Below are 23,923 nucleotides of genomic sequence, written 5' to 3'. Positions count from 1 at the left end.
GAGAAATATTTCAATGAAGAGCTGTAGTGTTCCCACGGCAAGACTCTGTTATGGTAATCAGTGGTGCCTGGCAAATAGTTTTGCTAAAATAAAACTAGCTATTCAAAGTATGATAGAAATCATACAAGTCTGTTGTTGCACTTTCTTGACAATGGGTGCTACCTTGTGGGCATTGGTTAGTTCATGTAGAACTACCAAGTCTCAACTTTTGCATGAGAACTGTCCCTAGCATCAGGAGGGCACAGCCATTTCCTATACCAATGGATAGGGCAGTCCACAATGACGCTTATAATCTTCCCTGTTTGTTCATTGCTGTGTATTATAGGCACTAGCCTCTGTTTGCTGGATATTTCATATCAATGTATTTGCAGTAAAGATAAAACCCCACAATGTTCTTAGGCTTCGCTATATCCTACCTGTTCAAAGTCAAGTAAATCTGGATATTATCTAACCACAGAGGGAAGAAAGCTACTATCTTGAAAAGCATTTTAAAAAAATGTAATAGGAAACCTTCTTTTCTTCTAGCAAACATTCAAGCCTCTAAAAGATAGAGGCTAAAGATATTCCTGCATTCCTCAAAGATAAAAACACTCTAATTTACAAAAAATATTTGCTAAAAGACCCACTTTCATTTTACATTGTATCCTAAAAGATTGCTGTGAAGATGGATGCTTCCTAAAACAGATTTTGTTTCTGGCTGATTTCTCAAAACTATTATGTCCTAGGGACTTACGTTTTTATTCAGTAAATGACTGACAATAATCTAACTAACAACCATTAACTCCAGTTTCATTTTTTTGTCTATAGATATATGCAAAAAACCTGGTGAATGCAGATAGGTGTGCACTCTTCCAGGTTGACCACAAAAATAAGGAGCTGTATTCAGACCTTTTTGATATTGGGGAAGAAAATGATGGGAAACCTGTCTTCAAGAAGACCAAAGAAATAAGGTAAGAGTAGCTAGCAGAAGAAAGCAATTTTGTTAAAACTACAGATGTGCAGGCATTTTATTACCCAGCCTCTGTGACTATCTGCAGGTCCCTGACAATACTTGTCATACTGTGATATCATTCCCACCAGGACCCGCCTCCAGAAGGTAGTACTTCTGGGGATGACATTGCAGTGCCATCGAAACAACGTCTCTGAAGCTATAACGTCACTCCTGGAAATGCCGTCTTCCGGAGGCGGTCCTTTTGGAAATCATGTTGGGAAAAAAACAGAGGTGTTCTGAGGTAGGTAAGGGTGCAGGTAAAGGTGCACCTAATCCATAGTTCTGCCAGTAAGGGACTTTTTTTCCCAAAAGGGTTCCCAAAAAGAGTTGATGTTTGTGCTGTTTAAGCACATCCAAAGCAAGGAAATCACAATTTGTAGTTCTTGCAGATGGATCAGGGATACATATAAACTCATATGGATTAGTCATTGGCTTTGAAGATTTCAAGTCTAGTAATACAGCTTTACTTTTTCTCATATGCATTTAGAGTATTTTCAAAATTTTAAATAGTTATGATTTGGAAGTATGCTTGAAGTGGTGAATTTGAAAATGTGTACAGGCTTGTAATGAATACGTAGGATTCCATGCCTAAAATTGATATTTACTTCTGCTTCATGTCACAAGTATGTAATTTTTGATATATATGAAAAGGAAGAGGCAAAATGAAAAAACATTTTTCGCTTTTCAAAAATTATAAATCTTAAATAGATACAGATCAAGATTTTCAAAGACATACGCATTTTAAACCTGCACCTTTTTATAAAGAAAAAAATGTATGACAAAATATCTTGCACTAAAATTTTCTTAAAATACTCAGCATAGATGTTCTCAAATTTTTTTTCAATTTCTCCATATGCTTCTGAAGTTCTGAGCCAATATGAGATGTGATTCATATCTTCACTTAAAATCATTTAGACAAACGTACTCCCACTTACTACATTGTGTGAGTGAGAATGGAAGGAGTCAAAATTGGTGCAATTTACATACTGACAAGAAAGGAGGTGGTGTCAATTAAAAAAGGTGGCCTGCTTTAACACACACTTGCATGCTCCTTCTTGATAATTGTTTTTCTTGCTTATATCTTTCTGTCTTTTCTCTATGAAAATTATCAGAATGTTAACTCTGAGTGCAAGGGTGTGAGCCATTTCACAGGTGCTGTATTTTGAAAGAAGGGTACTACTGAAATGTCTGTAAGAAAGTGACACTGAGTCAGTCAGTCATCAGGAAGAAGTCTTAAGTTGGTGTCATGTACATATCATTAGAAGCAGCAGAAGAAACTAATTTAAAATCAGGTGTGCAGAGTGAAATCCTGTCAGCTTTGTCACTAACTTCAGTGGGGGCAGAATACTGCCCGAGTACATTTAGATTTGAAAGTGATAATTTCTGCTTATTTTCCTTCACAAATTCTTTTGTGCCTGTATATCATAATTGTTTTATGTCGAAGAATTGAAAATTATTTCCTCGCAAGAGAGACTTATGAATTTTTATGATTCAATTCCACAATGTTTGTTGTGTTTAACTTTCTTGTAGTAATTAAGGAATGCATGTTACTACCATGGCATTGTTTGCATGTCATGAGATGAAACAATCTAGTTATTCTGAAGTGTACATGGCAAATGCATGTAATGTTTACCTTTCAAATATGTAGTGGTCTTCTTCCAAAGTTTTTATCAAACCACCTGTGCCTCTGAAGAATCAAGCTCCATATTGCCTATGATGTGTCTAAAGAAATTATGAACGTGTAAAAACGTTGATAAAATCAATAGCTTGTGACGGTAAACGGAAGTCTCAGATTCATGAAAATCATGTTTATTAGGCATAGCCCCCAGGGTTACCAAAGACTTTGAATTCTTGTCACTAAATTGGTCATATTATGGGAACTTTTGTATTGAACTATGTCGTTATATAATGTTTTATAACTTGTATAAATGTATATATAAACTTTTCAGAAAGTATTTGTTAATATGTGCAGCTTTATTTTATTATTTACTACTTTTTGACAACTTATTTACTACTATCTTGTCATCTTGTAAGATTTTTCTCCTAAGGGCATCAAGATGACATTGGTTGGGAACAAATACCCCTTACCGTGCCCAAGACAGACTACGCTGAAGGCAGTTCATATTGTGACTAACACACATTTTTATTTCCTGCAGATTTTCTATAGAAAAAGGAATAGCTGGTCAAGTGGCAAGAACAGGAGAAGTCCTTAACATCCCTGATGCCTATGCAGATCCACGCTTCAACAGGTAAGTTTTTATTCATGGGAGACAAAAGACAGCACAAAAAACCTTTTGCTTATATTTACTACTTAAATTTCATATTAGGGTGCATTCATGGAGCTGTGATCCTCTGATGAAGAGACAACCCCATCAGAGGATCACAGCTTCATGAATGCATCCTGAGGAGACAACCTCATCAGAAATTGTTATCTCTAGTTATCTATTTAAATGCTTGACCCATTGGAGATATTTTAAAGACACACATAGAACTAGGATTTTTATTAAACATAAATATAATACAGAAAATTTAATTTATTTCTACTATTACGGAACTTTACCTAGTTAGGTAGACTGTTGCCAATTTTCTTTGTTAGATTCCCTGAAATCTGGTTACTTTCAGGGGAGAAAAATCAGTTCAGTAACAAATAGCATGCCTAAGTTCCTGAATGTGTTCTCCAGTTTTATGAATGAACTTACTGTAGTTTTGAGGAAATATTAATTCTTTATCTTGCGAATAGAGATTAAAGGATTAAAAAGTTCTTTCTAAATATGACACAGTAGGTGGAAATATTTGAGAGTTTTGGAGGTGAACTTGCAGGTACTAATTATATCTACATTAAAACTATTTAGTATATTGTACATCAACATTCTGGAGAATCAAGGAATAAATAGTAATTATTAATGTTCACTCTTTTCTTTTTTCCCTTTCTCTTTTCTGGCTCTCCAGAGAAGTAGACCTCTACACAGGCTACACAACCAGAAATATCCTGTGCATGCCTATTGTAAGCCGAGGAAGTGTAATAGGTGTTGTGCAGATGGTGAACAAAATAAGTGGAAGTGCCTTCTCTAAAACCGATGAGAACAACTTTAAAATGTTTGCAGTCTTTTGTGCTTTAGCCTTACACTGTGCTAATGTAAGTTTCATTTATAGTTTTGTAAGCTACTGGTTATAATGAGAAGACTTTGAATTCCATTTGAGGATTTTTGTTGTTCCAGGTTATTAAAGAGATTCATGTCTGTTGTGTTGAATTAACAAGGAAACAAGAATCATTGAATCTTTTGCTGAATAATTGTATTTTAAGAGGATGATAGGTATTCATTTGATACTTAATTAAATAATTCTGCTCTGGATACTTTGATTTCATGTAGCTAAACTCAGAGTTCAAGCTTTGAAACAGAAATGATACCCATCTGTCTTCTCTTTTTCATTAGAAAGTATGGTTCTTATTTATTTTTATAAATTTGTATCACATATTTTACAAATTTAACTAGGAACGGAGATATTATGTATTCTCTCAATTCCATATGCTTAATTTTCAAAGATATCAATTTATACATTTATATGCTGTGTTACATACTCTTGATTATCCATGCTTTTAGATAAGAGTAGATAGTTATTTTTGTTTTCAAGCATTTTATTATATTACTATTCCAGCAGGAAGCATAAGCAATTTACTGATCATTACTATAGAAGTATAAAAATGCAATAAATGTAATAACGATGCAATGCAGAATAAACGTGTCATATTCATTGGAGGTGAGGTACAATGCAATGCCAATGAAACATGGTGATTTCCATTAAGCCATTTTACCAACATTATGCTGTTCATATACTGGAGCAGCAAATTTTACTAGCAATTACTTAAACTTTTTCCATATAACACAAGACAGTTAGAAAGGCCGGCATATAAATGAAAGTTGGGACTGTGCAATTGCTCAGTTGTGTGCAAGTTCACTCTTTCGAGATAGTGAGTATTACAATTCAGTGCATACTGCTCCAGAGGACTATCTTTACTAATAAAATTGTTATGCCCTCACTTGTTTACAAGCTATGCCATGCCCACAATAGCTGTCTGAACCTCTCCATAATTAACTGTGCTTATTTTTTATAATTATTGCATAGTAATGTAAGTATGATAAACATCATCTGTACTTTCTACTGTGCAGAGGTAGCAGTTATTTGTAACAATTAATAGATAAATTCATATAGTGATGCAAATTATGGCTTGTGCCCTATTACTAGTTTTCTTTCTGCTAGCATATTGCAAGGGACTGAGCTCTGTTTCTAATTCCTGAACTTTGATTCTACTTTTCGGGAGAGCTGCTATGCAGTGAAAAACCAGTGAAGCCTTAGATGTTTTCATGAGTGAGTAGATAGAGAAAGATGTGATAGAAGGCCTAGTTTTCCATAAGTACTGACTTTCATATAATCAGTTGCTATTCTAATGTGTGAAGCTGAGGAACCAAAAGCATTAATGTTTTTGCAACTGTGTATTTTAAAAATACTCGAACAAAAGTATTTTTTCCTTTATTAAAATTTTACATTAGTGAATGTCTTTCCTTTTTCAGATGTACCACAGAATTCGCCATTCAGAGTGTATTTACCGTGTAACAATGGAGAAGCTATCCTACCACAGTGTTTGTACAGCAGAAGAGTGGCAAAACCTCATGCACTGTACACTGCCTCCACATATTTATAAAGAAATTGAACTGTAAGTACATTTCTCATATAGTTACAGCTGTATCTCGTATCAGTCTGTGAAAAAGGTTATTTTTTTTCTCCTAGATGTAGTGGAGGTATTTGCCGGAAATACTTTTATTATTGAGTTATCCCCAAAATCATAGGGGTTTATCTCTGGCTTTCTTACATACAGTTATAATTTATGTCCTCTGAACAAAATATATCTAAGATGTAAAATACTATCAACTCAGCACTTCCTTAGGCATGAGTAACTACAGTATTTGCTTTAAGCATTAGTTTATACCTAAAGATTTTGGAGATGAGCTTTCTTTTTGATAGTCCCAGGAAGGCCAACAGCTCAGAGCCAGAGAGAAGGCTGACCTGCAATGTCAGACCGAATGCGTGATCTCATCCTCTTTTGTATATTTTAGAATAAAAGATTCAACTAATTATTGGGAGTTTGGGGGTTGTATTTTAGTTTGGGGGGTGGGTATTGGGTTGTCGGGTGTTTTGGTGTGTGTTTTGTGCATCTGCCTGTATTTCTTGACGGAGGGGAAAATGGGTACAGATCTCCAAACTTTTGAAGATAATTCAGCATTATGAGTCCTAGGTGCTAGAGTTTAGAGTTGAGGCCTAAACTTGGAGGAGGACTCCCCATCCAGCCTCTTAGGCTTTCACTGCAATAATTCAGTTACTTTCAGCTGTCAAGGTTCTGCAATGTGCTGAAGATATACCTCTATCTGTATTTTATCAATCGGTCCCCACTCAACCCTAACACCAGGAGTAATCTCATTTTTGAGTCACTGTTTCTGGCCCAGGACAATAAATTCTACTGTTGTAACCCGATGCCTAAAATCAGAACTCTGTGATATTGAGTCACAAAATCTCAGTTGTCTTTGTAAATCTAATCTCCAGAGCTTGCTCATCCTGTCAGGCTCTGAGCATTGTACCTGTGAGTGAGCAAAGCATGCAAACATATGCTTACCAGGGGTTGCTTATACTTAAAGTTCATTACATACCAATGTGATTTTCTTGAAAGCCAGAGTATTAGCAGCTTGCAGGTTTACACCCTAATATAAGCTTATTCATTGCAAGACAATTTCTTCTGCTTTGTTAGATGATATTATATAACCCACCTCCTCAGCAGAAATTACTTATATTTGCAAAGATGACAGGTTTCATTCTAAATTCTATTAGCATCCTTTAGTTTGAACAATCAGAATACATTTAACCATTTTCCAAGCAATTCAGCTACCTTCAGCTCTCTTGCACCTGCTGTGCTGTTCAGTATGCCACGTACACACAAGTGTTTAGCTGGGTACAGTGAGAAATAAATGGATGACTTGCAGCACAGCAGGTGCAGGGAAAGGGGTTAATTAATAATCGAAGGACAAACAGGTCTACTGAGCAAGTCTCTAATATCAAGCCTAAATGTTGATACAGGGAGAGGGAAGTCCCCAGCTAATGAAATATAAATTTGGTATCAAGTGTTTGATTTTTGAGGTGTGGTCTTATTTTCTATTAATCAGTAAAAGTTTTTTTCTTCCATCAAAACTGAAATGAGTCTCACAGAATTAATGACAGAAATTATCAAAAAAATTCCTATAAATATATTGTTAGAGAGACCATCTGGGAGGAAAGTCTGAAATATTTTAGGAGTGCCTGTAAAGCTCTCATTACCCCTGTAGAACAAAGATTTTGTACAATGCTTAAGCACTGGATTCTTAAATAAAAAAATATGTTTATGTTAAATAAACAAAGCCAAAAGCTAACCAGAGGCTAATGATTCTACTAAATAATCTCAAGGATCTTTTTCAACCTAAACGATTCTGCAATTGTAGTTCCATTGACCTTAGAAGAAACCTATTAACTTACATTGCTGGAAAATACAGCCTGTAAAGTCAGTTTTCTGTGTATATTCAGAAACAAGTAAATGCTGTCGGGTAAACGTCATCTAGTCATTTTCACTTGCTTTTAGTAAAAATGAAAATGTGTTTGTCCTTACTTACTTAGATATCACTTTGATATCAGTCCATATGAAGACGTCTGGCCTGCCATTTTTGTCTACATGGTTCACCAGTCCTGTGGGACAGCCTGGTATGATATACATGATTTATTGCTTTAGTTCTGTTATGTATGTGTTTGTATATTAGGAATTTTTGAGATGATTATTTTTTAATTCAAGGTCTTATTTTCTTTGGAGTTTATTTACTATAACTTGTCTGTACACAGCTGTAATAAGCAGTCTGAATTTCTTGTCCCAGCTTCTTGGTCTTCAGTTAATAAAATTTGTGAACGGCCAGGTGAAAGAACTCACAATATCATCCAAACGGTTGCCCTTCCAATATATAGAAGTATTATTTGGTTCTGAGATGAGATTGCTTTTCAGACAGAAGATAAATTAAAGGCAATCTTATCAATAAAGAGAGAAGATCCATCAGTTCTTATCTTTCAAATGTATTGTTTCTGAAATTAATTTGGTTAAAATAATCCAAGGTTAGATTTTTTAATACAAGGTTAGATCAGTTATCGGCGTTGTTGTGCACTAATTATGTAAGTGAATGATTTTCAAAAAAAATTTTTAATTTATTGGCCTTTCTCTTGGTGCACATTATAATTATTAAGATTTGTAGTCTCTTGGCTAAGTATGTCCCAGAGCTGCTCCAAATTATTGAAAAAGCTACAGATGGGCATTTGAAAGGGGAGTTATCTCCTTGCAAAACAGAGCAACATTTGGTAAACATTTGCTTGTGGTTGTTACGTCTTAGTAAGTGGATAAACCTCCAGGCCCTCAAAGCGTATGGTCCAGCCTGAAGCTCTTTCTGATGTCTTCTTCAATACCACATAGCAGATGACTGTTCTAAATACAGTTCTATATTACCCAGCATAGTTAGATTGTTTCTGTTCCTGACTGAATGGCTGTGACTGAATGGCTGCAGGATTGGGGTTCATATTTCCAGCTAAGTTCTGTTCTTTTTCCTCTCTGTCTGCCAGTCTCTTTCTTTCAAGGTGTAACTTTAATGGGAAAGAATTGATATCTACTTGATATTTTTCAAATAAGCCTCCGTTTTCACATATAAAGTTAAAGAAAAAAAAGTGAGGAAAACATTTCAAAAGGAGACTGTTGGGACTGGACTTGTATTTAATTTCTGAAAGGAGAGAACTTCTCAACTGTCTGAAATAAATACAGTTATTTTAAGTATACAGCTGTGTAATGTATAACTGTCCTGTCCAGGGAGCATTTTGAAGAAAAATCTGTTAAGCTATGTTTTCTTTGCTTTCATGAAGAAATAATATTTTACTGCTTTAATCAAGTATGCAAAATACAGAAGTAGATGAAGTGATAATATTCTGCCTTGAGGTGTTATTGATAATGATTTTTCCTTGGGCTGCAACTGTACTATCACATGGTAGCCATTGAGTTAATATTGGATGTTGATGGAAGTGAAACTGTTATGATACTCTGAATTATGATGTACTATTTTGAACAGTGGTTCTAACAATTCCAGAGCTGTCTGACTTAAATCTCTAGAATTAAAAAAGAAATATTGAAGCTTTCTGAAAGGCAATATGCCTCCATTTTTACTAATGTCAGACTGAGGCTAAGAATAATTACCCTGCTGAGCACATAACCATAGAAATATGTTTTTCTGTCTAACTGGCTCCATATAGTAGATGTGCTCACATTTTTACATATTGGTCATAGACATTCAGCTTTGTTTTCTCAATCCACATATGCTGCAAGACGAGAACATTAACACCACTTCCCTGAGATACCCATGAAACTATCAAAGCATGTAACTTTACTTAAAAAAAAAAAAAATCAAACCACAGCATCTAGGGAAAAGATGTGAATAAAGAAAAACTGATCTGTTTATGAAGGAAAAAGTCTCTGGCTTGGGACTCTGGCATCTTCATTTTTGGGCTCAAGTGTAACACTCCCATTTCACCTCGGGCAGCTCGGATTAGGTGCTTTAGTATATTTTACCCAATATTTAATCTATGCCTGAATTTCCCATCTGTAAACAGCTTTCCTTTCAAAGGAACAGTGGTAGATAATCTATTAAAGATTGTGTGGAGCTCTAGGACTACAGAATATGAACTCCCTCAGAGGTATTTTTGACGTAAGCCAAACATAGCCATTACTTTATTACTGCTTTTTGTTATCACCTTAGAGAAAATACTTTTGATCATAGATTAATTTTGCTTGTCATATTAATAGCAAAAATATTTTAAAAATCTTTATGAAATAATCCCATAAATGTCATAGCTTTGGGGCATTTTCATGGTTGGCCAGCAACTACTTAACAAAATATTTAGTGAAAAATAAAGAAAGAGTGAAATGTGAATTTTTTTTCATTCGGCCTGGGAAAAAAAAAATCTGAAAGTCTTGGAAAAGGTAAAATCATCATCTTTTCACAATGTCAGGATGGAACATCTCAACTTATATTCACAACAAATACTGCACTTGATGTTCAACTGAAGATTTAATTTAAATAGTATTCTTCTGTGTCATTTGCTTAAAAACACGTAATTTCCTATTTTGATCACAATTTATATTTTTAAATTGTCCAATAGATGCAGAGTTGCACTGTTTAGCAGATTGAATTGATAATTTAAATAAACCACACTTCAAATTTCTTCAGAGAAGGTTATGCAGTTGTGTTGCCTGAGCTGGGAAGCTTAATATATGTTCAAGAACTTTACAGATTCAAGAACTTTCAAGTTCAAGTAAAGTTCAAGAACTTTGCTAAGAGCATTCTTAGTTTAAGAATGGATATCTTAGTCAGATATCCACGACCCTCTGTCCTTGCTGAAACTTGGGATGACTCTTGTGATCAATGAGTCATCTGCAATGAGAGCCAGTCCTGGCAAGAATTGTAAATCAAACAGTATCTCATCTGTATCTCAGTACCTTCTTCAATCTCCTCTGTTGGTTATTTTTCCCATTCTTATTTCTTGCCTCTGACCACATTAATTTCTTCCTAGCTTTGAACTTGAAAAGCTATGCCGATTTACTATGTCTGTAAAGAAGAATTATCGCCGTGTGCCCTACCACAACTGGAAGCATGCCGTTACCGTTGCACATTGCATGTATGCTATACTTCAGAACAACCAGGGGCTTTTCACTGATCTAGAGGTAGGTGAGATGATTTTTTCTAGTTTCTGTGCTAGAATTTTTCTCTCACCTTGGACAGAGTATGTATAAAGGCTTGTGGAAGGAGAATTATTCAGATTCCTAATCCTAGTGTTTCCTTCACGTTTTTCAGGTCTGCCCACGGAAGAAGCAGTAGCAGATTTGCTATAAGTGCTCTCTGCCCACTTCCAACCACAGTCGTTATTTTAATTAATTAACTAACTGTCATATCTATTCTAAGGGGAGGGAAACATCCTGGATCTTGAACCCTGTGAGGTCTGGGAGATCCTGAACAGGAGGACAAGGGAGAAGTGCTTGATGTTGCAGGGGTGGTTGATGTAAGTGAGTAAAGGAGGAGAGTAGAAAGGATGGAAGGAAAAGGCTGGTTGAAATGTCCTAATTCACTGCTTGATTTTTAATATACAACAGTTTTCCTTAGCATGCATATACCTATTTAAAAGATATATCCATAACGTTTAAAAAAAATAGGAAAATAAAATACTTTGAAAAGATCACTAACTGGAAAATTTATAACAATAAAATTAAAGACTTAGAATGGTTAAATGTTAATATACACTATGAGAAACTGCCAGGTTTTTTTTCTGAATTATGGTAGGTGCAAGTTGGAGTGCTGTCTATTAATACTGCCTGAAACTTCGGACTGGGAGAACCTATTTTCAGTTATGTGCAACTTTGCCAAATACTAGTTATTTGGGCTGTAATTTTTCCAAGCTCTCTGACTTCCTTAGGCTGATTAATTTGGAGAAATTTCAGCCAAAATTACTTGGCTCCTTTAAAGAAACATGGTAGGAGAAATCAAGTTTTTGTTTGGTGTATAACAGTAAAATAAAATTTTGTGACCTTTTGTTTGAAAAGGTTTAGTTTATTCTGCCATTAAGTAGGAACTTGAAAATTGACATTGAAATAGGAAAATGGCATTTGCCAGCCATATGTTGAATGTTGGCAAAAGCTATACAAGTTGGAAAAAATCAGCATTCCTTCAACAACAAAAACCTGGGGATTGCAGCCTCAGGAAGTATTTAAAGTTCGGAAAAAATCCAGTACTAACCAAATAGCAAGCCCATCTTTTTGGAAACACAGGGTGGGAAAAACAGGGAGAGCAAAAGAGCCAGCTGATAAGAGAGATGGAAACAGTCTTTGTTCCCTGCCGAACTCCAGCCAGACTTCACCTGTTTGAATGCCTCATCCTAGTCCATGTTCTAGCTCCTTCTAGCAATCTCCTTTCCTGAGACTAGAGATGAATCCAACAAGAATACTGGAAACTGCTGAAGGAATGTTTGGGAAACTAGGCTAGGCTGGTCACAAATGAGGGATGATAACATGAACCTAGGTAGACTTAGAGGTCAAAGAGAAGTAAGAAACAATGTAAAGGGGTCTCTGATGTAGAGATAAATAGGTCCAGCAGCTGGCAGTGGTCAAAGAGTTGGGAACCAAGCTGGGACAATTGGTACAAGCTCAAGAGCACTGGAATTAGGCATTGTATAGTCCTGAACAACTGATACCAGGATGATTTACTGGGACATGGAGACTAGGACAAGCTAGACAAAGAGAACCATCTGGTACAAGAGACAGACTGATGAGAACTGTAAGACTGGAAAAAACACAGCTTGTAAAGGATGCATCAGCAGAATTAAACTTGTGAGGGAAGGACAAAAAATCTTATGCCCACTAGATCTAACATGTAGCACAAAGAATTCTGAGATTCATCTTTCTTTTACTATCAGAGGCTGTTTTTCAAGTCTATTTGTTACATGTCTTACCCCTCCTGATAGTAGTAAAAAGGGGATACCAACTTCCTACAGCTGTTTCTGCACAACTTCAAGTAACATAGGTGTGTATGATTTTTCTAAGGTTCCACTTCAGCTGAGGATCTATGTGGATGTATGCAGCTGCATCATCTGTTTTATTATGTGCTTTTTAAAGGTGTACTTCATAAGATGCAATATTGAAAAGCCATAATTGAAAATAAAAGTGAAGGATTGAAAATAAAATATATGGTCTCACAATCAGAAATTCCGTTAGTGTTGCTACAATCTTCATTATGTACATTTTGTATTAGTGATAAAATGTTCAATGACATCATTACTTGCTATTTTTCCACAGGATCATGTGCTTCTTTGTATGGTATATAGGTTGGATGTTGCTCACATCCACTGTATATACCATCCATTGCTCACATAGGTTGGATGTTGCTAATTAGTATCCTTTTTCTACTTCATTTTATAGCTTTACCCTGGTTTACTGAACACTCATCAGAGCCAACTATAAAACAGAGCTGTTAAGTCTATAAAGATATTTTCATGATACTCCATGCTGACAGTGACTGCTTCACAAACAGTGTTTTCAAAACACACCTGCTGTGTCAAAAAGTTCTGCAAGTGTTCATTTATTTTCTGTGTTGAAAGGGAGGTTTCAAGGACTCCATTTTTTCAGGATATTGAGTGAAATAAATAAAAAAAACAGTTACCATCTGACTTTGTTTGCAATTGCCATCGTCCAGCATTTCTGTGGCTAACATTAGTGGCTTCCTAGGAAAAGTTCCACTTAGGTGACTTGGTCTGTATCTTCAAGGAGTATTGCAGAGGCATATCTACCATTGGACTTCAGTGCAGCTGCCTTGACCAGGAGATCATACATCTCTATGTATTTCCTCTCCCTCAACAACTACGCTTTTAATTTTTTTAATAAATGTGGTAAGCATTCAATGGATGATCAGACTGTCTGTTTAAAACTCAGATTTCTTCCTGAAGCAGGTTCCCTCCAATAGTATGTAAATGCGCAACAATGTTTTGGTTTTTTTTTAACTTCATACATATAAAATGGTTGTATTACAATTGGGATGAGAATTTTAGTTCAGTATGTCCTCACTTTCATGTTTATTGCAATTTTAAGGACATTTCTCCATGTGCTTTTTGAAGGCAGTGTAAGCATAGTGCAACTTTTACAGTATTTTGGGAAGAGAGTGACACCTAGGGGCAGGAAATGCATCTTACTTTTCATGTTTATCTCATTTTTTTTGTAGCGAAAAGGTCTTTTAGTTGCATGTCTGTGTCATGACCTGGATCACAGAGGTTACAGCAACAGCTATCTTCAGAAATTTGATCACCCCTTAGCTGCTCTCTATTCCACATCAACAATGGAACAGCACCACTTCTCACAGACTGTGTCTATCCTGCAGGTAGGATTATTGAAATTGTATGTTCTGTGCAGTAGTGTCCAGTGGTGGAATTAAGAGTCACGTCTTTGCCCAGTAGATATTCTGAAGCATGCTTAATTTCATTTCTGGGTCGTAGTGCTCGTTTAGAAATGGGAATGATTTATTACAGCAACCTGAGTTTTGCAATTAGGAAGCCGAGCATTCAACAATAGTGCAAAACATAGCTTTCCCAAAATCTTGACATCACAAAACATAGTGTGCGTTATGCTTTGGACTTTGCTTATGGCCTTCCTTTGGAGCTTCTAGCGTCTGAGTCAATAGGGTTTTTTTCCTGTGGCCAAATGGAATAGGAACTTTGAAAATCAGTTTCTCAGATATTTCCAGCATAGTGCACTTCAATGAAGTCTTCAACCATCTTGAAATTCTGAATAAAATCTCAAATTTGTATGGCAAAAGTTGGTATGAGAAGCTTGAAAACCTGCTGTAATAAATTACGTGAACAATAGATGTGTGGCATGAAAAAGGATATGTTAATTTTGCACGCATGAGAAGTTTAAGCTTGTTTCAATATGTTTTCATGTGCTTTTTTGTTATTTAGCTATTTGAAATAGAAAACACCCAGTTAAGGTAATATTCAGTGAAAGAGGTTCTAATATGAGGTAATGTGTCTGTATGTTTAATGAATAGAAAACTACAAGAAACCATGCAGACACATTTGGAGAAATCTAAGTGGATTACTGACACACAATATTTTCTCATCAGTGACAATTTTTTTTCATGCTCTATTAGAAGAGCGAGAACTCTCACCTATGAAACCATTGACAATCCATAACGTACTTGTGCTTATTGGTTTTAATTTACCATGCACACACTCGAAGTACAGTCTTATCATGCTACTGTGCATGTAGTTCATTATTAACTTTTCTTTCTTTATGGTCTTTCACGGGGGAAGATATTTATTTTCTTAAATACTTAATCACCTTATAGGAAAAATACATATTCTGTATTGCTTTCAGAAGCACATCTTGTGGTTGTGGTTTTAGGTATCATATATATTTCATCAGAGAATGGAAGATTTATCTCTGAATGCTCCTCCATGTAGGAGGATGTAATTGAAATCTTTAGTGGTGGTATGACATTAGATTTTTAGTATTCATTTCTCATGTGACTTTGTGCAGAGTGAGCAAGTTTCTTCAGTCATTAACACTTCTCTGTGTCACTATGGCTACATGAAGCAGACTTCAGTCATTCTTCAGAAACCATTTTACATTTTTCTTGCAGAAATGTTGTAATTGGTGAAAGTCCCATTTGCCAAGAAAGCAGGGAACCCTTTTGCTTCCCTGATGTCTCATAGATTTTGCCATCATTGTGACTGAAAAAAGAGAGAAAAGTGGTCAGGGCTGTAGAGTGGATTCAAACACTGCCTACCCACATGCCCCTGGATGATGATTGATGGCAAAGGTAGATTAAAGCAGCCTTTTGGACTTCCTGTTTTCTGTTTCAGTAATAAAGCCTTACTGAATTCCTCCTAAAGCCTAAAGATGATAGCTCCAAATCTAGAATAATTGAAATGTTGGGACAAATAGCATGTTCCCATGGATTAGGGAGCAAAGTTGGAAAGGAAAGTGCCCCTAAACTCCTAAATAATGAAAATTAGTAGTAGTCATTTCCTGATCCCAGAGTGTTGATGATGGGTTAAAATGTTTTTTAAACATCACGTTCTATGACTTTGGAGGCTGTCAAAGGAGCACTGAGACGTAGAAGGACTGTATTCTATATTCATTATTCACAATAAATCTACTGACATACCAAAAATGTTGGAAAATGGCATTTATGTTCCGGATGGTGAGAAAAACTAAGCCTATTTGTAACATGGATGATTTATTTTGGACAAATTATGTAAATAATTGATGAAAGTCAGGGAAACTTTTGATGATCTTCAGCCTAAATGCCAATTAAATGTCAAAATGCATCTGTTTTAGATATATTTTAATAATATTTTCTATTTGTGAATGTACACACCTTGACATGACTCACTTATTCTTTCTTTTTTTGCTCTGTTTCCTCTCAAGAGCAGAAAGACTTTTGACAAGTTGTTTTCCAAATCTTAGAAACAGTGAAGAGTGTTGACTTTTCAAAATGTGATATAGCTTCATAAGCGATCACAGTACATGGATATTATCAGTTAAATGCACAATCATACCTAGTGGATATCGAAAAGAGATGACAGCGGCAAGTTGCCAGAGCCTCTATAGTGGAAACCATCGTCTTTAGTTTGAAAGTCAGTCAACTCATAGTTGATCAAAACAACTTTTTACCCTAAATGTTCATATACATTAAAGTCTTGTAATTAACTTTATTTCTATAGAGAAAATTGTATCACTAAGAGACAATTTCAAGGACATTTCATTTGGAACACTATGAAAAGAAAATTATTTTAGTACTTTAACTTGGATGTTTCCTTATTCCAATTATGTGTTCATATATCAAAATTGTACTTCAGAGTGAATCAGACACTCTGTTTACCAGCTTGGTAATGCAGTACTCTGGATGAGAACTGAATCACAAGTTCCCAAGTTTATACTGTCTGGGAGTGCTGTGTCTTCTGCTCCGATTTGTCAGCACTACAAAAGTTAGTATTTTTCCCTATTAATACCTGTAGGCTTCAGAATGAGCAGTTCCAAAACCAAATCAGTGGCTTAGTCATAGTTTTCATGACAGTATTTAAAACGGAAAGATAAAAATGGGAATTTCATGCTGTGAACATTTGACTTTGCAACAAAAAAAGGTCATTGGGCTATAAAATCACTGTAACTTGTCTGATGAAGTAAAGACTGAAATAATCTCAGAATTAGAGCTTGTGCTTTTTATTGGTTTTTTACTTTTTCATAGCTGGAAGGGCACAATGTCTTCTCCAATCTGAGCTCCAGTGAATATGAGCAAGTACTTGAGATCATCCGGAAAGCCATCATTGCCACAGACCTAGCCTTGTATTTTGGAAATAGAAAACAGCTTGAAGAGCTGCATCAGACAGGAACATTAAACCTGAAGAATCAAACACACAGGTAAACCAGCAAACCAGTAATAGTTCACTCTAGGTCTAGCAGTAGTCCTAGAAAGAAGAATCTCAAATTCTAATTTTAATAGAATAATTCTTCTGTATATGCAATAATTTTCTTACATATGAGATTTCTAAGACTAGCTATGTTTAAAATGCCGAGCACATAACAACAATTTCCACTATTTTATGTTTGCATGTCACAGCCTTTGGATGTCATCTGCATAGTTCAGTGTCAGATCACCCACAGAGGAAAGTTAGCATACAGGCAGTTAGATGGTGGAGAAAAAGGTACAGTGCAATAATAACTTAGTTTTATTTTTACATAAATAATAGTTTTACATCTATATTTTTGTATCAATTTTTATTACTCTCTCAAAAATTTTATTAAAGGATTCTGGTCAGTTCTCAACCTTTGTGAATTAAGATAGCTCTTAAGTTTTAAAAATAAATGAAGTGTGCATATATTCATATTAATAAATACATGACTCTCTTTGTCCATGTAAGTAAAACATAGTGCACCTTGGATGAGAGATGTTTCATTAAGATGCTCATGCAGGACTTCAGAGCTTTATTAGTAGAAAGTGCATCCTGTTGTTAATCCAAGACAGGAAAAAAATAGAGAGTTAGTATGGAAAAAGATTTTCTTATGGTTTTGATTTATTTCAAATGGAGCTTTGATACTTTGGTCATCTTCTCAGGAGCTTTAGAGGTTTTTGTCAGTAGTTTTGAATAAACTACTACAGCACTGTGGGAAGAGTATTTTAATAAGCTCATTTCACAGTATGGAACTGAAGCTTATTATACTTTAATAGCTCTCAAGATCTTAAGAAGACAAAGATATAGTAGCTCCTGATAATCTCAGAATGAAATTTACCAGAAGTCTTGAATATAGTGTTTATAAAATTCAAGTTTAATATTCAATAGTACACAATTATTTAGTGTGTGGTTGAATATTCTGTTATGTTTAGAGGGTTTTTTTTACTGTTACCTGCCCTCAGAGCATTTTCAGTTCATAACCACGTTGCCCAAATATTGGGCATCAGTTTGTAATGTGTCTAAACAATCCAAGAATTCTAGTTGATATCTGTACATGCAACAGAATGCTAAATTCAGCACTTAAATGGCTGAGGAATGCTCTTTCATAAGTACAGGGAATTGCACTTTGCCATTTATCTATTGATTGTATTGCTTATTCGTGTATTTTCCCTGGTGTATTTGTGTGTTGGTACAGTTTTAATGACTGCCATCACATTGGCATGTGAGCTAGAAAGTTTTGTGCTTTTTTAATGGAATAGGCATTATTAACAAAGATCCTGATGTCCTTAAGTGTCATCTTAAGTTCTCTATTGAGTGGAAAACACATGGATTAATTCATTAATTTACCAGTTTTCTAGATAAAACTTAGATGAGTAAACCATGGATATGGGCAGTAGACAAGTGCTAGAAAACTGTTTAAATAAGACTTTTTTTTTTATATGTGTGCCTTGTTCTAATAATGATTATAATCCTACCAATGCTGTTCAATTATTCTGTGAGCAGGTTTGTCATTGTATAGGACATTTATGTGTAGGATTCTTCTCCAGTCAAGGTTAGAATTCATTCCAGCAAAGAAATGACAGAGTACCTTGAGACAGACTTAGAACTAGTTTTTCATCTTTTTGGAGTTTGTGTTTGTCTCTCTTTAAAGAACAGAAAGAAATGCAGCAACAGGATATTCCAGATTTCTTTTTATAGACTTATACTGTATTTTCAGAAAATTAAGGAAGAGGATTGTAAGTGTTCTAACAGACAGGCATTCTTGTGTAGTTTTCTATGGATGTGGTTGAGCACAGGATAGTCAGTGAACTCTGGCTGCAAAAAAATGCGGGAAATATTACAGGGAATGTAATGAATGTACAATTTGTGTGATGTCTTACAAATGAATCACAAACAAATGAGGAAGAAACAAGCAGAGTAGGAGAAATTTTGTAGTACTTATACTTTAATGCTGATTGAACTAAGGAAGGGCAAATAAGCATTTTTCAATGTGACTCTTAATTCATTACCAAACTTACAATTTAATTTTATTTTGTTTTAGAGATAGAGTGATTGGTCTGATGATGACGGCTTGTGATTTGTGTTCTGTAACAAAGTTGTGGCCAGTTACCAGACTGACAGCCAATGACATATATGCAGAGTTCTGGGCTGAGGTATGTGTGTTTCTTTCGTTCACTGCCTTTTCTTTATAAATGAGAGCATCCAGGAATCAAAAGCAACCATAAGTATTTTTCAATTGATATCTTTATGTGCTTGTTTTAAAGAGTGTTCATTGGTGCAGGCATGTGTTTTGTCATTTACTCTGAGCTAAGTTAGCTTCCTAATTTTCAGACAGCGTTTTTTCTGTCTGTTAAAAATGAATTTAAAAAGCATGTCCTAACAGAAAGAGATCAAGAAACAGAACACAGAAGAAAATCTGTAAGGTTTTTTTAATCATTAACTGTAGTTTTGTGAAGGATTCTAGAAATCAAAAATATGAAACAGCGTCCATGTCAGCTTCCTTGAAACACACTTATAAAGCTGTAGCATGAGTCCAGAAATACTGAAGCAAATATAACAACCCTTAAAATTGTTTTGATCCAACTGTTTGAATCTTGTGAGCCAGCTCAACAACTGTGTCTCAGAGCTGATTTTTTAATAATTTGAAATTTAGTCCACAGGTAAGATGTACTGAGAATTGAAACATGTAATTGAGCTGTACTAATATTCATGTTCCTAAATGAAGATGCAGTCTCTCACATGTCTTATGCTGAGGAGTAAATGTCCAAGTTGTTTCATTTTTAAAGTGAAAGTGACTACTTTATAGATATAAGGAATAAATTCTCAGGGTGTTGCATAGAGTTGAGTTATGCAGTTTGAGATGATACACTGTATTTTCAGAACTTCTACTGCTTGTCTATCATAAAGTGTTACTCTTCTCTATTATGTGCTCTGTGGAAGTCTGCAGGTAAAATGGAAATCGGGCTCACAGAGTTAATGTGGCAGGCATATAGTGTGGAGATTGTTGTCCTGCCCATTGCATGTTCATAATGAAATTCAAGATGTGCATGGCTTGTGTGTATTTTTTATATTTACGTGTTTTCATTCTTGTAGTTATGAACAGTTCCAACTACAATAAAATATTTGAAAGAAGCAGACTGTATAAGCTCAGAGATCTAATTCAATACTTACAGGGAAGTGAGTGTTCTTATGGCTGATATAATGGAGGTACGAAGTTGATGTGCCTCACTGATTATACACTAAGCTTTTCTGCTTACAGGTAAAAAGACTTTTTAATGCAAATCTTTTGAACTTAGTGAGAAGGAAAGATCAAACTTATTTTTCCTATTCAATAAAAGTAAAAATGGAATTATGGATACATAACTGAGCCAGAGTTTAACCTGTTTTGGAACCAAGGATGAGTTAATAAAGATGAATCAGGTTACTTCATGGAACAAATGTAAATTACAAGTAATTTACAGAAATTGAATTCTGTAATTGGCGTTTTACTAAATCTTCTTAAAGAAAAGATTAATTGATACGTGACAGAAGTTCGGTACATTGTGATCCAATCCGGATGACTGACAAAAGCAGCCACAGGTCTAACTGCCTCTAGAAACTGGAAAGTTGGAAGCAATTATAGGGAAAATACTGGAAAAGCTAAACCAATAGAAAGGTTAGATTGTATTTCACTGCCAAGTCATTACTTAGTTGGTAAAAACTGTTAACTCTAGAAAAGTATATTTGACTAGATTGAATGGTTATGTTACAGTTCTAAAAGTAGGATAGAATATTGCTTCTAATTACTACTTGAGTTCATAATTTTAATATGAACATATTTTAATATGTTGAATGATTTAATATTTCTTTGTGCAATCATTAGCTAAAACATTAACTGCAGAAGAGGTTGCAGCAATTTTTTGGGATGTCACACTCATTTTTTTTCATTGAATGAAGCCAAATATAGCCAATATTTTCCACTAAGATTTACCTTGATATCACTTCAGCATGGTTTGCTGATTGATTCTGTAGTATTACAAGCTTGTATAGATTTGTCTGCTGTGATTTTTTTTTTGTGAGATGAGACACATGACAGACCCTTTCTGCAGTATTTTTTTAGTGATTTATTATAGCCATACCACAAGTATGATAAAAACCTCTTTGCTTAGAATTTCAACTTAAACTTTCTGATCATGTTAATAACTATGAGGATAAAAGCAGTATTTTTACAGCAGTGTATCACATACGTGGTCACACATACTGGACTCAAGAAAACACCTGTGTTTCCAGTGCACATGTTCCATCTAAACATAATACTTTTTACTGTGAGAGTGGTCAACCGGTGGCACAGGTTGCCCAGAGAGGTTCTGACGTCTTCATCATTGGACATATTAAAAACCTGACTGGACATAGTCCTAGATCATCTGCTCTTGGTGATCCTGTTGAGGTAGTTGAGTGGGAGGTATTGGTTGATACGGTAACCTGATCTAGTGGCATGTCCCTGCCCATGGCAGGGGTGTTGGAACTAGACGATCTTTAAGGTCCCTTCCAACCCTAACTATTCTATGATTCTGTGATCCCAAAAGGTCCTTTCCAACCCAAACCATTCTGTGATTCTATGATACCTTTTTCTTTCAAGGTGTACTAGTGAACGTAAATCTGAACTTTGTTCGGTTTTGGCATAATCTGTCAGAGGCTGTACAGCTTCCTCAAAGCTCTGACTTCAAGGATTTCTCAGACATTTGATATTGTGTTAATCAAAGATCTTAAAGTCATAAGAATGCTAAATGGTTTAGTATTGAGATTCTTATCATTCAGACTATGTTAGCTGCAGGCAGTTGTGGATCAATCAATTGCAGTACTTCAAGCAAATGGAAAAACAAAAATATTATTTACTAGGGGACATAGAAACCCAAAATTTGCTTACGTCTCCTAAATAACAATTCACTGAATTTCCATGCTTGGAATTGTTATAGGTATCTATTTTATCAGCTGAGGAAGGAGGACTTTCTGTTTATTTCTTGCATCAGTAAAATATCTAACAGAGACCAGATATGGTGATCCTAGCCTATAACTGCTTGGAGAAAGAAATATGTGATGTGAGAAAATAGTACAGACACCAGTTCAAAAATACATTCCTGATTTTATCTCTTGTTGGTTAATTGAGCAGGATTATAGTTAATAGGTATTATTGAGGCAAAATATGAAAGAGAGAATTGAACTCCAGAAGCCTTCATCTTTACTGCACTCGAGGTAGTTGCAAGGCAGTCAGAAAGAAAGTTGCTCTGCTTAGTCCAGAATAAATGTTTTATATTGCAAACTTCTCTTTGAGTAAATGTGCCAAAATCTTCCCTTGCAAGGGCACATTGGCACTTGAAATGTGGATTGATAAAATCTTATGAGAAAGGTGTGATAAATTTACTGCTGGAGGTGCATTCACTAACTGTAGGAGTAAAATAGAACATAGATTTAGGGAATGTCCAAAACTTTCAGATTGCTAAATCTCTGTAACCTGAATCTCACATTAAAGGAGAGAGATAAACAAATATTGTATGAGCAGTTATTCTGCAGGAACTTTCTCCCTACCTGAATTATATGGGTTGTGGTTGGGATGGCGTTGACTTTAGCCATAGTGGCCCTCATAGTTTTGGCAATGGCTCTTATTGGACATGGGGGAAGCTACTGACATCTTGTAGAAGTCAATCCTGTAGCCCCCAAGCTACCAAAACCTAACCATGCAGACCCAGTACACAAGATTAACAGTCTGAAGATCACATTGATTCTAGAATCTCAGACAAGAACAGCAGACAAAAGCAACGATTGCTATAGCTGTAGCTACCTTTATAACCTAAAGGTTAAACATCCATGGTGTCTTGACAATGCAGTTGAGGCAGAAGACTACAGGAAAAATAAAAATTTCTTTCAGAAAATAGCCAGCTACTTATTGATTTTTAAAAAGGAAATTGTTGTCAGGTTCATTTTAGTGCTCAGAAATGTGCTTCGGCTATTCTGCTGTTAATTGTTGAAATATAAGGAGATGGTTTTCTCTTGTACATGACATATATCTGGTCTTTGGATATACTTTCCCAGTATTCCTCTTATGAACGTATGGGGATAATGTACTTAAAAGAGGGCCTTTTGACAGGCAGTATCTTCAAAGCAGCATAGTCAAAATGATTGATTTTTGACAAAGGGCACATTGTAAATTCATCTATTTTACTCAGCTTTTCCTTGAATTACTGAGTTGTGCTCTACTGATCATTGTGTTACAGTGCTTTAAACAGGTAATGTTTTGAAAGGTGAGATTAACTATGAATAGAGCAAAACAGGAGGAACTGATTCCATAGAGTTGTAGAATCATATAATAGTTCGGGTGGGAAGGGACCCTGAAAGGTCATCTAGTCCTGCACCACTGCAGTAAGCAGGAACATGCTGGATATTCTCATCTAGATCTATTTTATTCTTTCTGTTACTTCTTATGATGGAGATGCTTTTGGAAACAAGGAAAAAGTATGTACATTAACACAAAAACTTAATTTTTAGAATCTGCTATCATTTAGGTGAATATATAAAATGAGTCCTTCCGTAGGCAGTTTTGAGGTTGACTTAGACCAGTTTTGAACATTATTTTAAAATCTGGGTGTTTAGATTAACATGCAGTAGGAGATGGAGATCAATTCAGATCTCTGGAATCTTGATTTTTGTTTTCCTGATCTCTTTCTCTATGCTTTTCTGCAGGGCGATGAAATGAAGAAAACGGGTATTCAACCTATTCCTATGATGGACAGAGACAAGAAAGATGAAGTCCCTCAGGGTCAGGTATGATCTCTGTCAGTAAAACAATACATGTTTACAGTG

At 35.3% G+C, this 23,923-nt stretch overlaps 1 protein-coding gene across 3 annotated transcripts in view; it reads left to right on the top strand.

Moving 5' to 3' along the window:
- PDE10A (phosphodiesterase 10A) overlaps positions 1 to 23,923 on the top strand; it is a 786,455-nt gene that overhangs the window by 329,604 nt on the left and 432,928 nt on the right. For all 3 annotated transcript variants that reach the window (XR_011337005.1, XM_069852238.1, XM_069852239.1), the window contains exons 11-20: positions 808 to 950; positions 3,148 to 3,240; positions 3,941 to 4,127; positions 5,563 to 5,705; positions 7,688 to 7,771; positions 10,664 to 10,814; positions 13,855 to 14,010; positions 16,882 to 17,054; positions 19,128 to 19,239; positions 23,804 to 23,884. Coding sequence is in view for 2 of the 3 variants with exons in the window: in XM_069852238.1 (XP_069708339.1) it covers positions 808 to 950; positions 3,148 to 3,240; positions 3,941 to 4,127; positions 5,563 to 5,705; positions 7,688 to 7,771; positions 10,664 to 10,814; positions 13,855 to 14,010; positions 16,882 to 17,054; positions 19,128 to 19,239; positions 23,804 to 23,884 (1,323 nt within the window). In the remaining variant the exon portion in view is untranslated. The remainder of the gene's footprint in view (positions 1 to 807; positions 951 to 3,147; positions 3,241 to 3,940; positions 4,128 to 5,562; positions 5,706 to 7,687; positions 7,772 to 10,663; positions 10,815 to 13,854; positions 14,011 to 16,881; positions 17,055 to 19,127; positions 19,240 to 23,803; positions 23,885 to 23,923) is intronic.

The sequence above is a fragment of the Phaenicophaeus curvirostris genome, chromosome 2 (assembly GCF_032191515.1).
Source record: "Phaenicophaeus curvirostris isolate KB17595 chromosome 2, BPBGC_Pcur_1.0, whole genome shotgun sequence".
Lineage (NCBI taxonomy): Eukaryota > Metazoa > Chordata > Aves > Cuculiformes > Cuculidae > Phaenicophaeus > Phaenicophaeus curvirostris.
The sequence above is the reverse complement of the archived record's forward strand: the minus strand, read 5'-3'. Positions and strand labels throughout refer to the sequence as shown.